At 36.5% G+C, this 15146-nt stretch overlaps 1 protein-coding gene across 5 annotated transcripts in view; it reads right to left on the bottom strand.

Moving 5' to 3' along the window:
• The window catches only part of NRG4 (neuregulin 4), a 133921-nt gene that overhangs the window by 11596 nt on the left and 107179 nt on the right, over positions 1–15146 (bottom strand). For all 5 annotated transcript variants that reach the window (XM_060154923.1, XM_060154903.1, XM_060154885.1 and 2 more), the window contains one exon: positions 7496–7579. In XM_060154923.1, coding sequence (XP_060010906.1) covers positions 7563–7579 — 17 coding nt within the window. In that variant the 3' untranslated portion in view covers positions 7496–7562. The remainder of the gene's footprint in view (positions 1–7495; positions 7580–15146) is intronic.

Genomic DNA, 15146 nt, shown 5'->3' with positions numbered 1-15146 from the left:
CAGCAGATTTGAGCAAGCAAAAGAACTCATCAGCAAGTTGAAGACAGGACAGTTGAAGTAATTGTGTCTAAGCAAAGTAAACAATCGAAGGGATTTGTAAGATACCATCAAATGGAAGACGAAACAGGAGTCCCAGAAGGAAAAGAGAAAGCTACATAAAGTTTATTTGAAGAAATGATGACAAAAGAGCTTGCCAAATGTAATGCAAGACATGGATGTACATATCAGGAGAGGCTCAACAAACTCCAAACAGGGTAAAGTCAAAAGAGACACGAAGATACATTATAGACGGTCCTTGACCTAGGACAATTTGACTTAGGATTTTTTCAACTTTACAATGGTGTAAAGATGATATGCATTCAGTAGAAACCATACTTACTTCAAGTTTTGAATTTTGATCTTTTCCCAGGCTAGCAGTATGCAGTAAGATATGCACTTATGATGCCTAGCAGTGGCAGAGAGCTGCAGCTCCCAGTCAGCTGCATGATCATGAGTAAACATCTAATACACGTACAACTATTCTGTTTTTCAGTACAGTATTCAGTAAATTACATCACTTCAAAATAGGCTTCGTATTAGATGATTTTGCCCAGCTACAGGCTAACGTAACTGTTCACAGCACATTTAAGATAGGATAGGCTTAGCTATGATGTTCAGTAGGTTAGGTATATAAAATGCATTTTCAACTTATATTTTCAACTTATGGGTTTATCAAGATACAACCCCATTGCAACTGGAGGAAAATCTGTATAATTAAGCTATACAAAGAGAAAGAATCTTGAAAGCAGCAAGAATAAAGAAACATCACATAAAAGGGATCTTCAGGGCTTCCCTGGTGGCGCAGTGGTTGAGAGTCCGCCTGCCGATGCAGGGGACATGGGTTCGTGCCCCGGTCCAGGAAGATCCCACATGCCATGGAGCGGCTGGGCCCGTGAGCCATGGCCGCTGAGCCTGTGTGTCTGGAGCCTATGCTCCGCAACGGGAGAGGCCACAACAGTGAGAGGCCCGCGTACCACATTAAAAAAAAAAAAAAAAAGGGATCTTCAATAAGATTATCAGATTTCTCGAAAAAACTGTCAACCTAAAATCTTCTATCTGGCAAAACTGTCCTTCAAAAATGAGGGAGAAATTAAAACATTACCGGACACTGATACAACTGGACCTGCCCTGCAAGAAATGCTAAAGGAAATTCTTCAAGTTGAAATGAAAGGACAAAGGATAGGAACAGGAAACCATATGAAGAAGTAAAGCTCTCCAGTAAAGGTATACATGAACAATTATAGAAGCTAGTATTATAACTTTGATTTGTAACTCTTTGTTTTCCACACGATTTAGGAACGAACATATAAAAATACAATTATTGGTTTATGTTTTTAGTTGGTTTATGTTTTTAGACACAATGCTTAAAGATGTAATCTTGTGACAGTAATAGTTGAAAGGGAGTGAGGGCAAAGTTATATAAGAGCAAAGTTTTTATGCACTATTGACGTTAAGCTGCTGTAAATTCAAATTAGTGTCATTACTTCATGATGGTAAATGGAATCCCCATGGTAACCACAAAGAAATAGCTATAGAATACACACAAAAGGAAAAAAGAGAATTTAAATGTTTCACTATAAAACAAAACACAAAAGAAGACACTAACAGAAAATAAGGAGCAAAAATATTCCATGCAAATAGTAACCAAAAGGGAACAGTATATTATTATGAGACAAATAGACTTACAACCTTTTTGGATTTAAAGAGAAAAGTACATTATATGTTAAAAGGTTTTATACAACAATGTTACAGTTATAAACATTTACACATCTAATAACATCCTCAAAATACATTAAGCAAAACACAACATACCAAAACAGCACTGCTTTCATTGCACCCCATAAGACAGAAAATTCTAGCTGTAAATGCTTACGTTTAAAAAAAAAAATCTGAAATCAACATTCTAACTTTATAACTTAAGGAACTAGAAAAAGAAGAACAAACTAAACCCAAAGCTAGTAGAAGGAAGATTAGAACTAAGATAAGCAAAATACTGAAAAGAAAATCAATAGAAAATTTTGAACTAAAAGCTAGTTCTTTGAAAGGGTTAACAAAGTGGAAAAACCTTTAGCTAGATCAATAACAAGAGAAGACTCAACTTCTAAAAACAGAAATAAGAGTAGGGTTATTACTAATGAGTCTACAGAAATAAAAAGGATAAGAGTACTATGAGCAGTTTTAAACAAGTTGAATAACCTAGATGAAATGGATATATTTCTAAAAACAAAAGCACAACCATACTAAGACTGATTAATGAAGAAATAAAAAATCTACATAGACCTATAGGTAGAAGGGAGATTGATTGAATCAGCCGTCAAAAACCTCCCAACAAAGGAAAATCCTGCAACCTCTGGCTTTACTCAATTCAACCAAACATTTAAAGAAGAAATAACTCCAGTCCTCAAACTTTTCAAAAAGATTCAATAGGTGGGAACACTTCCTAATCCGTATTATAAGGCCAGTATTGCCCTGATACCAAAGCCAGACAATGACAACACAAGAAAAGAAAAAGACCAATACCCCTGATGAATATTGATGCAAACATCTTAAAGTATTAGCAAACTGAATTCAAGAGCACATTAACAGTTTTATACATTTTGAACAAGTGGATTTATTGCTGCAATGCAAGGATGGTTCAACAGATGAAAATCCAATCAAATACAATACACTGCATTAGCAGAATGAGGGTCACACATGGATCCCATCAGTTGATGCCGAAAAAGAATTTGACAAAATTCTTTTTGATTAAAAAAAAAAAACCCACCACTCCCCTAGGAATTGAAGGAAGCTACCTCAATATAATACAGACCACATATGAAAATCTTATAGCTAACATACTCAATGGAGAAGGACTGAAAGAAACAAGACAAAGATGCAGCTTTTACTGCTGCTATTCAACATAGTGTTGGAAGTTTGAGGCAGAGTAATTAGTCAAGAAAAAGATTGAAATTAGGAAGAAGTAAAATTATCTCTGCAGAATACATGATCCTATATGTAGAAAACACTAATGTTCCCTGCACCTCAAAATCTGTCAGAACTTAGAAACAAATCAGCAAAGTTGAAGCATACAGAAGCAACACACAAAATCAGTTGCCTTTCTGTACACTAACATGAACAACCCAAAACAGAAATTAGGATAACTCCCTTTACAATAGCATCAAAAACAATAATATACATAGGAATTAACTTAATGAAGGTGAAAGACTTATACACTGAAAACCACAAAACATTGCTGAATGATGTTAAAGATGACACATAAATGGAAAGACATCACATGTTCATAGATTGGAAGACAATACTGGTATGATGTCAGGTGATCTACAGATTCAATGTAATCCACTTCAAAATCTCAATGACATTTTTTACAGAAAATAGAAAAATAAGCAGAATATCTAGGATCCCCAAATAGCCAAAACAATCTTGAAAAAGATTAAAGATGGAAGGCTCACACTTCCTGATTTCAAATTTTACTGCAAAGCTACAATAATCAAAACTGTGGTACTGAATAAAAACAGACATATAGACTAGTGGAGTAGAATAAAGAATCCAGAAATCCTCACATATATGGTCAAATGATTTGGGGGAAGTGCACCAAGACCATTTAATGGGAAAGGACAGTGTTTCCAACAAATGGTGTTGGGAAAATAGGATATCCACATGCAAAAGAATGAAATTGGATTTTTATCTAACACCATATAAACGGATCAAAGACCTAAACCTAAGACTTAAAACTCCACTCTTAGAAGAAAACAGGGGAAAAGTTTCAGGACATTGGATTTGGCAGTGATTTCTTGGATATGACACCAAAGTCATAGGCATCAGAAGAAAAAACAAACTGGGCTTCATCAAAAATTAAACATTTATGTATCAAAGGACACTATCAATGGAGTGAAAAAAGCAATCCACAGAATGGGAGAAAATATTTGCAAATCACATATCTGTGAGGGATTAATATCCATTAATATATAAAAAACTCCTAAAATGCAACAACAGCAACAAAAGACAACCCAAATCAAAACTGGGCAAAGGACTTGAATAGTCAGGTATCCAAAGAAGATACAGTATGGCCAATAAGCACGTGAAAAAATGCTCAACATCACTAACCATTTGGGAAATGCAAATCAAAACCATGATGAAATACCACTTCATACCCATTAGGGTGGCTATTATTGGGGAAAAAAAAAGTGTTGGCAAGGATGTGGAGAAACTGGAACTTCTGTTCATTGCTTCTAGGAATATAAAGTGGTATAGCTGCTGTAGAAAACAGTAAGGCAGTTCCTCAAAAAATTAAATACAGAATTAGCATTTGACTCAGCAATTCCACTTCTGGGTATTTATACAAAAGAACAGAAAACAGGGGCTTGAACAGATACTTGCACATGTATGTTCATGGAAGCATTATCTCAATGGCCAAAAGGTGAAATGACTCATGTTCATTGATTAATGAATGAATAAGCAAAATGTGGTAGATAGATACAGTGGAATATTATTCAGTCATATAAAGGAATGAAATTTGGATACATACTATAGTGCTGATGAACCCTGCAGACATGGTAAGTGAAATAAGCCACACACAAAAGGACACATACATGATTCTACTTACATGAAGTATTGAGAATATTCAAAAACTTAAAGTAGAATGTTGGCTACCAGGGTGTTGAGTGGAGGAATGGGGAGTTATTGTTTAATGGGTACAGTGTTCAGTATGGAATGCTGAGAAAGTTCTGGAGATGGATGGTGGTGATGGTTGCACCAGTGTGAATATACTTAATGCCACTGAATTGTATATGTAAAAATCGTACATCTTATGTATGTTTTTCTACCATAAAAACTTTTTTAAACCACCAAAAGTCATATAACCTAGCTATTAAAAAAAAAAAAAAAGGTTATCAAGACACAGAGGAAGTTAAATTTGTATATGGCTAAGTGAAAGAAGACAGTCTGAAAAGGTTACATACTGTATGACTCCAACTATATGACATTCTGGAAAACTATAGAGCTAGTAAAGGGATTAGTGGTTATCACTGTGAGATTGGGAAGGCTGAGTAGATGGAGCACAGGAGATCTTTAGGGTGGTGAAGTTATTCAACATGATACTGTAGTGGTGGACACATAAAATGATGCATTTGTCAAAATCCATAAAACTATAACAAGAGGAGCCTTAATGTAAACTATAGACTTTTGTAAACGTTGTTTCATTTAATTTATAATTGTTTCATTTATATTAGCAAATGTAGCGCACTAGTACATTTTACATAGATGTTTAATAGGGAAAACTGTGTGGGAGAGGGAAGTATGTGGGAACTCTGCAATGTCTTCTCAATCATTCTATAAATCTGTAACTTTTTAAAAAATAGTCTGTTAAAAAATTCTGTGAGGGTTTTTTGTTTTGTATACTCTAGTGCCTCAAGCTCATATGTATTAGTTGTAAGTGAATGATGGGTAAATGAATGAGTGAATGAATGAATCAGTGGCACTAGTGACAGATTCAATTCACAGTGCTCACACTGGGCTAGACTGTTGGGAAAAGTCAGTGTGTACCGACTGAGGGATTAATAACCAGAATATCTGAAGAACTCCTAAAATGCAACAATAGCAACAAGAGAAAACCTAGTTCAAAATAAGCAAAGGACTTGAATAGGCAGGTATCCAAAGAAGATATACAGATGACCAATAAGCACATGAAAAGATGCTAAACATCACTAATTAGGGAAATGCAAATCAAAACCACAATGAGATACCACTTCACACCTATTAGGATGGCCGTTAAAACAAACAAAAACAAGTGTTGGCAAGGATGTGGAGAACTGGCTTGAAGGGGTAGTTGTTCACAGGTGGGCTGTTCATTTGGCCAGAGCTTGCTCCTCTGCCTCAGCTATTTACTAGCCCTAGACCTTTGGTGTTCAGAACTCCCACTGCTCCAAGCTACTCCACAACTCTTCATATGTCCTGAAAGTTGCCATTGGTTTTTTCTATTATATTTCAGGGTAACTACACAGTTGGAAAAACTGAAGAAACTGTTCTGGCCTAATGAATTCTTTATTTTGCTCCTAATAAGATGAAAACCTCACATTCTGCAAAATCATGCCCTAAAATTAAAAGCCTTATGGGGAAAATAAGTTTGGAATTTTGTAACCTGAGCAGTAACAAAAACTAGAATCCTAAATTTCCACTAGTATCCACTGAGAATTAGTCCATCTTCTGTATACTTAAACTTTTGGGCTTGTGTTTCTTTCAGATATAGATCCTTGAAATCAATTGCTTCTCATAGAGAAATGATTTTCATCAATATGAAAAATATAACCTAAAGGTAGCTGCCAATGATAGGGATAGAGCAGGATAGTTAACACAGGTAGTTTTAGAAGTCCCACTAGGGGATTATAGACACAAAGGGAACTTTGGGAGACCATTGTAAGCTAATGAACACTCAAGAAAGCAATCAGAACACTGTGAAACAAAACAGCTCTGCTTAACAATGAAACCATGCAATAAAAGCACGAGATATGCCCCAGGCCATTAAGTGAAAAAACAAGGCCTGCAGCCTGCTGGTCAAGGTCAGCAAGATAATGATCCTTAGGACGTGAACCTGAGCATGTACAGGAATACAGGGGAAAGGTGGCATTCCAAAGTATAAGACCCTCATACTGAAACCTGAAATGATTTAACATATTTTAGCCTATGTTACCACCCTTCTGCTGATTTGAATAGCACCATGACAGTCCCCGTTTGACCAAATAGGGTCAAAAACTCTTCTGCCCCACCCAAAGGAGGAGCTAGTGATGTAAGCGTGATGTCTACTCAAAGAATGTGGAAGAAGGTGGGCTTCTCCCACTTCCCACTTTCCCTTTGATTATAAAAACGTAGCCCACTTAGTTCCTGGGGCAGAGTTCTCTTGCCTGCCCACTTGTATCCTTCAGAAGCATCCTATACTAATAAATCCACTTCTTACCTCCCACTTTGTCCCTCACCGAATTCCTTCTGCACCGAGACATAAGAACCTGTGAGTTATTAAGTCCCGAGACAAGTTGTGTGGTTTCACCTTCATCAATCAATGCTTTTTTTCTAATCACCGGGTGAAATGTCTTCATGCCTTACCTGTACTTGCAACTTCCCCAGACAGCTTAACACAGTGAAAGCCACTAAAGCCTCTCCTTGCCCTTAGTTAGGATTTTCATCTTTTCTCTTAGGGTCGTGGTATATTTGCTAAAAGTTTCTCCTTATCTGTGAGAAAGTTTGCCTCTGGATGCTTCAACACATTAGCTTACTGGGAAAAATCATGTTTGACCAATGCAACTCTCACATAGGATTGATATTACTCCCCTATTTACCTGCTGCAAATGAGCTAATAATACACGTGACAGAAACACACATACCTTGCAATAGGACAGTGTTTCAGGGTATGATAACTTTCAGTCTTTTATTTAGAGAAGAAGGATTAATGTTTAATTTCTTTTACCTTTTGGTGTTACATTTTCTGCCTTTGTAACAAAAAAGCAGTGATTTGGGTTCACTGTGATATTTCTTCAATGTTCTCCATGACCTATAGAAAATAAGAATTAAGATGTTTTCTCCATCTCAATTTTTCTTTATATGCACACCTTCCAACACATCTTTATTTTATTCACACATATACATCCACCCCTTCTGTTTGTGATATGAAGAGTTGAGGTGAACTAGCCTAGAACATCCAAATAAGCCACACAACGCTCCTCAGAACACAGAAGAGTTGTGTCAGCACCTCCATTCAGATCTCACAGAGGAAAGTGTCCCTGCCTTTCTTCACTGCCTGTTTTCTGTTACCTGAAGTTCTAACAAGCCTGGTGAATTTTTTTTTTTTTTTTTTTTTTTTTTTGCAGCACGTGGGCCTCTCACTGTTGCGGCCTCTCCTGTTACGGAGCACAGGCTCTGGACACGCAGGCCCAGTGGCCATGGCTCGTGGGCCCAGCCACTCCGTGGCATGTGGGATCTTCCCAGACCGGGGCATGAACCCGTGTCCCCTGCATCGGCAGGCAGACTCTCAACCACTGTGCCACCAGGGAAGCCCCGTTGGTGAACTTTTTAAAACGATATTACAAATGATAAAGAGAGTAAGGGGAAAAGATTGCTAGAGTGAGTCATTCTAATGGCAATAAAAATTAATAACTGATGGCAAGAAAACAGAAGAAAGTAGCAAAAACAAAACAAAAATCAGGACTAAAAACCAAACCAAAACAAACCAAAAAAACCCTGTGGCTAGCTAGGACTATTTAATGTAGGGACAATTCCCTCCATAGCCGATGAGCCCTAAGTCTGTAACCCATATCTGTGGAAGCATAAGTGCAGTACAAAAAACTTGGACTTGGGGTTTAAATCCTTGTTCTACCACCTCATGTGTGATCTTGATGTTAACCTCTCTAAGCCTCAGTTTTCTCTTTTGTAGAGTGAGAATAATACCACCTGCCTCACAATGGGTGTTAGGACTTAAAAGAGTTCTCCTCCGATATGAAATATCAACCACAGTGCCTGGCACCTACAGACACCTGATGTTCATGATTACATATTACACTGCTTTCTTTTCATTTGAAGAGCTGTACTTTCAGAACTAGTGCATTATTGCAATAGGGATACATAATCACAATCTAAATGTATGCTAGGACTTTAGACTGTAGGTTTACTTAATGAACGAATTGAAAAGATTGCCTAGGGAGGTTTATATTCCAGAGGCACACAGGGTGACACGAACAAACCTATCAGAAGGGAGTGATAAAATGAATAAAGCTTTATGGTGTGGTGGCAAGAGGAGTTTCCTGGTGAAAGCAGGTCATTAATAAAATTTAAAATAGAGTGTACCATCATGCTGTGATTTTCATAACAAATACGAGCTAATAGCATTAAGCAATTCCCAGTCCGCATGATCAACTTTATTTTCATGACACAGATCTTGTCACATGCGGTAAAAGGCATTTCTTTTTGCTTTTCTTAAAGTAATGGCCTTGCAGTTACTGATAGACTGTTTGACCTTGAAAAAATAAGTGGTCAGTCAGCTAATTTTGTGAGCTATGCCCAATACCTTATCTAGATTTTTACCCTTTGTTGTGACATTTTCTGCCTCCATTAAAAGAAAGCAGCAAATTAATACTTAAGTGCCAAAACTCTTTTCTCAATGAAACCAGAGTACCTCTGTGTGGAAAGGCTCCAAGGTAGCTTCTATTTTATTACAAACATGTCTTTATAAACAGGAAGAGGTCGACTTGTTTTTTATGTGTGTACATTTTCTAAAAAATAATTGAGTTTTTACCATCCCATTGAACGTTCTGAAAAAAAAAATTAAGAGGCAAACCTTTTGAAGAGAAATGTTATTGGTGAATTACAAACACGGATCCTTGTGCATTCAGTCAACCATTCCTACATTTTTTCTTGTCAGACTTAGCCTTATTTGTGTTAATCTTCCCAGTTAAAACCATGCTCAATAATAAATTTTCAGTTCTCTGAGAATTTCTTCACTGGTTACTTTACCATCAGGCATTTTACAAATGAATGTAGTTCCAGACAGTATCATTATTACAAATTTAGCAAAAATCAACAAACTCACCAAGCCATTAAAATACATGATTTCACTCAATTACAAAGTAGAGGAACACATCTCAATCTCTTGATAACTCAAAAGTTAATTTTGAGCATATTAAAATGAATCATGTGACAGTATCATTTAATAACAGCATCTCTTTCTGGCTTTTTATTGTGAAATATACATAATAAGATTTACCATTTTAACCATTTTTAACTGTACAGTTCAGTTCCACACTGTTGTACAATCATCACTGCCATGCATCTCCAAAACTTTTTCATAATCCCACACTGAAACTCTGTAGTCATTAAATAACTCCCCATTCTCCTACTCTTAGCCCCTGGTAACAACCATTTTACTTTCTGTCTCTATGAATTTGATTACTCTAGATACTTCAAATAAGTGAAATCATGTAATACTTATCTTTCGTGTTTGGCTTATTTCACTTAGCCTACTGTCTTAAAAGTTCATCCATGCTGTAGCATGAATCAGAATTTGATTCCTTTTTAAGGCTAAATAATATGCCATTGGATTTATGTACCACTTTGGGTTTATCAATTCATTCCTTTTTAAAAAAATGTTTTATTTAAGTATAGTTGATTCACAATGTTGTATTAATTTCTGCTGTACAGCAAAGTGATTCCATTATACATATATATATATACAATCTTTTAAAAAATATTCTTTTCCATTATGGTTCATCACAGGATATTGAATATAGTTCCCTATGCTATACAGTAGGACCTTGTTGTTATCTATTCTATATATAACAGGTTGCATCTCCTAACCCCAAACTCCCACTCCATCACTCCCCCACCCCCACCCCCTGATAACCACAATTCTGTTCTCTATGTCTCTGAGTCTGTTTCTGTTTCATAGATAAGTTTATTTGTGTTATATTTTAGATTCCTCATATAAGTGATATCACATGGTATTTGTCTTTCTACTTACTTCGCTTAGTATGATAATCTCTAGATCCATCCATGTTGCTGCAAACAGCATTATTTCATTCTTTTTTCATGGCTGAGTAATATTCCATTGTGTATATATACCACATCTTCTTTACCCATTCATCTGTCAGTGGATATTTAGGTTGTTTCCATGTCTTGGCTATTGTGAATAGTGCTGCTGTGAACACAGGGGTGCATGTATCTTTTCGAATTATAGTTTTGTCTGAATATGTGCCCAGGAGTGGGATTGCTGGATTATATGGCAACTCTGGTTTTAGCTTTTTGAGGAACCTCTGTTTTCCATAGTGGCTGCACCAGTTTACATTCCCACCAACAGTGTAGGAGGGGTTGCTTTTCTCCACACCCTCTCCACCATTTGTTATTTGTAGACTTTTTAATGATGGCCAGTCTGACCAGTATGAGGTGATACCTCATTGCAGTTTTGATTTGCATTTCTCTAATAATTAGAGTCATTGAGCATCTTTTCATGTACCTGTTGGCCATCTGTATGTCTTCTTTGGAGAAATGTCTGTTTAGTTCTTCTGCCTATTTTTTGATTGGGCTGTTTGGTTTTTTGTTGAGTTGTATGAGCTGTTTGTATATTTTGGAGATTAAGCCCTTGTTGGTTGCATCATTTGCAAATATTTCTCCCATTCCGTGGGTTGTCTCTTTGTTCTGTTTATGGTTTCCTTTGCTATGCAAAAGCTTATAAGTTTGATTAGGTTCCATTTGCTTATTTTTGCTTTTATTTCTATTGCTTTAGGAGACTGACCTAAGAAAACCTTGGTACAATTTATGTCAGAGAATGTTTTGCCTGTGTTCTCTTCTAAGAGTTTTATGATGTCATGTCCTATGTTTAAGTCTTTAAGCCATTTAGAGTTTATTTTTGTGTATGGTATTAAGGTGTGTTCTAACTTCATTGATTTACATGCAGCTGTCCAGTCAGTTCATTCCTTGATGGACATTTGGGTGGTTTCCATCTTTTGGCTATTGTGAATAATGCTTCTATGAACAGTGGTATACAAATAACTATTTGAGCTCCTGGCTTGGATTCTCTTATGTATATGCCCTGAAGTGGAATTGCTGGATCATATAGTGATTCTATGTTTAATTTTTTTGCAGTCACTTCCCATTCCAAACTCAACCCTAGGCAACCACTTGCATAGTATCTTCAAGGTTCATCCATGTTATAGCATTAACCTTAATATAAATGCAAGCATGCAATTTGTGGTCTTTTGTGGCTGGTATCACTTAGCATAAAGATTTATCCATGTTACGGAGTGTATCAATACTTTGTCCCTTTTTATGGCTGAATAGTATTCCATTTTATGGACATACCATATCTAGTTGATGAATATTTAGATTATTTCCACTTTGGGTTTATTATCAATATTGCCACTGTGGACATTCAAGTCTTTGTGTAGACATATGTTTCCATTTATTGTGGGTTGTTATCTAGGGATGGGATTGCTGGATATTAAGATAAATTTATGTTTAACTCTTTAAGAAACTGCTAAACTGTTTTCCACAGTAGCTATACTATTTATTTCTTCTTTTCTTTTTTTTTAATTGAAACATAGTTGATGTACAATATTATGTTAGTTTCAGGTGTCCTACATAATGATTTGACATCTGCATACATTATGAAATAATGATAAGTCTAGTAATCATCTGTCCCATACAAAGTTATAATATTATTGATCATATTCTTTATGCTGTATGTTACATCCCCATGACTTATTTATTATATAACTGGAGGTTTGTACCTCTTAATGCCCTTCACCTATTTTGTCCACCATCCCTCCTTTCTGGCAACCACCCATTTGTTCTCTGCATCTATGAGTCTGTTTTTATAGATTCTTCCTTTTGTAATTTTTATATTTCTAGCTGTGGTTTCTTCTTTTCTGCTTATATAAATCCCTTTAACATTTCTTGTAAAGCCAGTTTACTGGTGCTGAACTCTCAGCTTTGGCTTGTCTGAAAAACTCTTTATCTCTCCTTCCTGGGTAGAGTATTCTTGGTTGTAGGTTTTTTCCTTTCCTCACACTGAACATACTGTGCTGTTCCCTTCTGACCTGCAAAGTTTCTGCTGAGAAGTCAGCTGACAGTGTTATGAGTTCCTTTGTACATCACTAGTTGTTTTTCCCTCACTGCTTTTAAGATTCTCTCTTAACCTTTAATTTTTTGCCATTTTTAATTACAATGTGTCTTAGTGTGGACCTCTTTGGGTTCATCTTGTTTGGGACTCTCTGTGCTTCCTGGACCTGGATGTGTTTCCTTTCCTAGGTTAGGGAAGTTTTCAACTATTATTTCTTCAAATAAATTCTCTGCCCCTTTCTCTCTCTCTTCTCAATTTCTGAGACCTCTATAATGTGGATGTTAGTACTCTTGATGTTGTCCCAAAGGTCTCAAACTATCCTGATTTAAAAATCTTTTCTTCTTTTTTCTGTTCAGCTTGGGTGATTTCCACTACTCAATTTTACTTTTTTACATATACATGAAATATACATGTTAACAAATTCCCAGTATACAATATAGTATTATTAACTACAGTCATCATGTTGTACTTTAGATTTCTTCATTTATTCATCCCTACATAACCGCAACTTTGCAACCTTTTGACCAGCGTCTCCCCACTTCTCCCACTTCCTTACCCCCATAACCACCCTTCTTCTACTCTCTGCTTCTGTGTAACTTTTTGTAGGTAAAACGTATGTGGGACTTCCCTGGTGGTCCAGTGGTTAGGACTCTGCACTTCCACTGCAGGGGGCGCGGGTCCAATCCCTGGTCAGGGAACTAAGATGCTGCATGCCAGGCAGTGTGGCCAAAAAAAAAGATTAAAAAAAACATATAAACGAGGTCATGAAGTATTTTTCTTTCTTTGTCTGGCTTATTTCACCTAGCATACTGTCCTGCAGGTCCATTCATGTTGTTGCAAATGGCAGGATCTCCTTTTCAAAGGCTGAGTAATATTTCGTTGTATATACCACCATTTCTTTATCCGTTCATCCACTAATGGACACAGGTTGTTTTCATATCTTGGCTATTGTAAATAATGCTACAATAAACATGGGAGCACAGCTATCTCTTTGAGGTACTGATTTCATTTCCTTTGGGTATATACCCAGAAGAGGGATTGCTGGATTATACGGTAGTCCTATTTTTAATTTTTTGAGGAACCTCCATAACATTTTTTTTTTTTTTTTTTGCGTTGTGTGGGCCTCTCACTGTTATGGCCTCTCCCGTTTCGGGGCACAGACTCTGGATGCGAAGGCTCAGCAGCTACGGCTCACAGGCCCAGCCGCTCCGTGGCATGTGAGATCTTCCCGGACCGGGGCACAAACCCTTGTCCCCTGCATCGGCAGGCGGACCCTCAACCACTGCGCCACCAGGGAAGCCCCATAACATTTTCTATAATGGCTTAACCAATTTACATTCCCACCAACAGTGTACAAAGTTTCCTTTTTTTCCAACATCCTTGCCAACACTTATCTTTTTGATAATAGTCATGAGGTAATATTTCATTGTGGTTTTGATTTGCATTTCCCTGATGATTAATGATAGTGAATACCTTTCATATACTTGTTAGCTATTTGTATATCTTCTTTGGAAAAATGTCCATTCAGGTCCTTTGCTCCTCTCCTCCTTTTTGGTCACACACACAAAGGAAAAAACTAATTTCTGGAAACTCTGGGAAATTTTTTGTCTCCTTCATGGGCTTATGTATTAAGATGTAATTGGTCCTATGACACTCAGTAAGAAGAGAGAGGAATCTTACTTGAACTTAAGGTTTAAAAAATAAAACTTGTGATTAACTCATAAGAAATCCTACACTTAAAATCCCGTTTGACTGCTTTATAAACAGTTAGTTTAATATTTCATATATTTAGAATTATAGCAGTAAAAAGGCATTCCACATACATTTCTCTGAGAACTCAAAGAAAGAATGAGCTTAGCATGCTGGAGAGGCCCATTTTAAAATTGGGTTGGTTGGTTTTTTTGCTATTGAGTTGTATGAGTTCCTTATTTATTGTGGGTTTTAACCCCTTTTCTGATATATGTTTGCAAATATTTTCTCCCATTCCTTAGGTTGCATTCTCATTTTGTTGATTATTTCTTTTGCTGTGTGAAGATTTTTAGTTTGATGTAGTCCCTCTTGTTTATTTTTGCTTTTGTTGCCTGAGCTTTTGGTGTCATATCCAAAAAATCATTGCAAATGCCAAGGAGCTTTTTTCCTATATTTCCTTCTAGGAGTTTTATGGTTCAGGTCCTGCATGTAAGTATTTAATTCATTCTGAGTTGATATTTGTGTATGATGCACTATAGTGGTCCAATTTCATTCTTTTCTATGTGGATATCCAATTTTCCCAACACCATTTATTGAGAAGACTATCCTTTGTGTATTCTTGGCACCCTTTCAAAAATTCATTGACTGTACATGATGGGATTCATTTCTGGTTTCCTCAATTCTGTTCCATTATCTATGTGTTTCTTTTTATGCCAGTACCATACTGCCTTGATTACTGTAGCTTTGTAATATAATTTGAAACCAGGAAGTATGTTGCCTCCAACTCTCCTCTTCTGCAAGATTGCTTTGGCTATTCAGAGTC

This window comes from Lagenorhynchus albirostris, chromosome 1 (genome assembly GCF_949774975.1).
Source record: "Lagenorhynchus albirostris chromosome 1, mLagAlb1.1, whole genome shotgun sequence".
NCBI classification, from domain to species: Eukaryota; Metazoa; Chordata; class Mammalia; order Artiodactyla; family Delphinidae; genus Lagenorhynchus; species Lagenorhynchus albirostris.
Note: the sequence above shows the minus strand (reverse complement) of the source record. Positions and strands in the feature narration are given on the sequence as shown.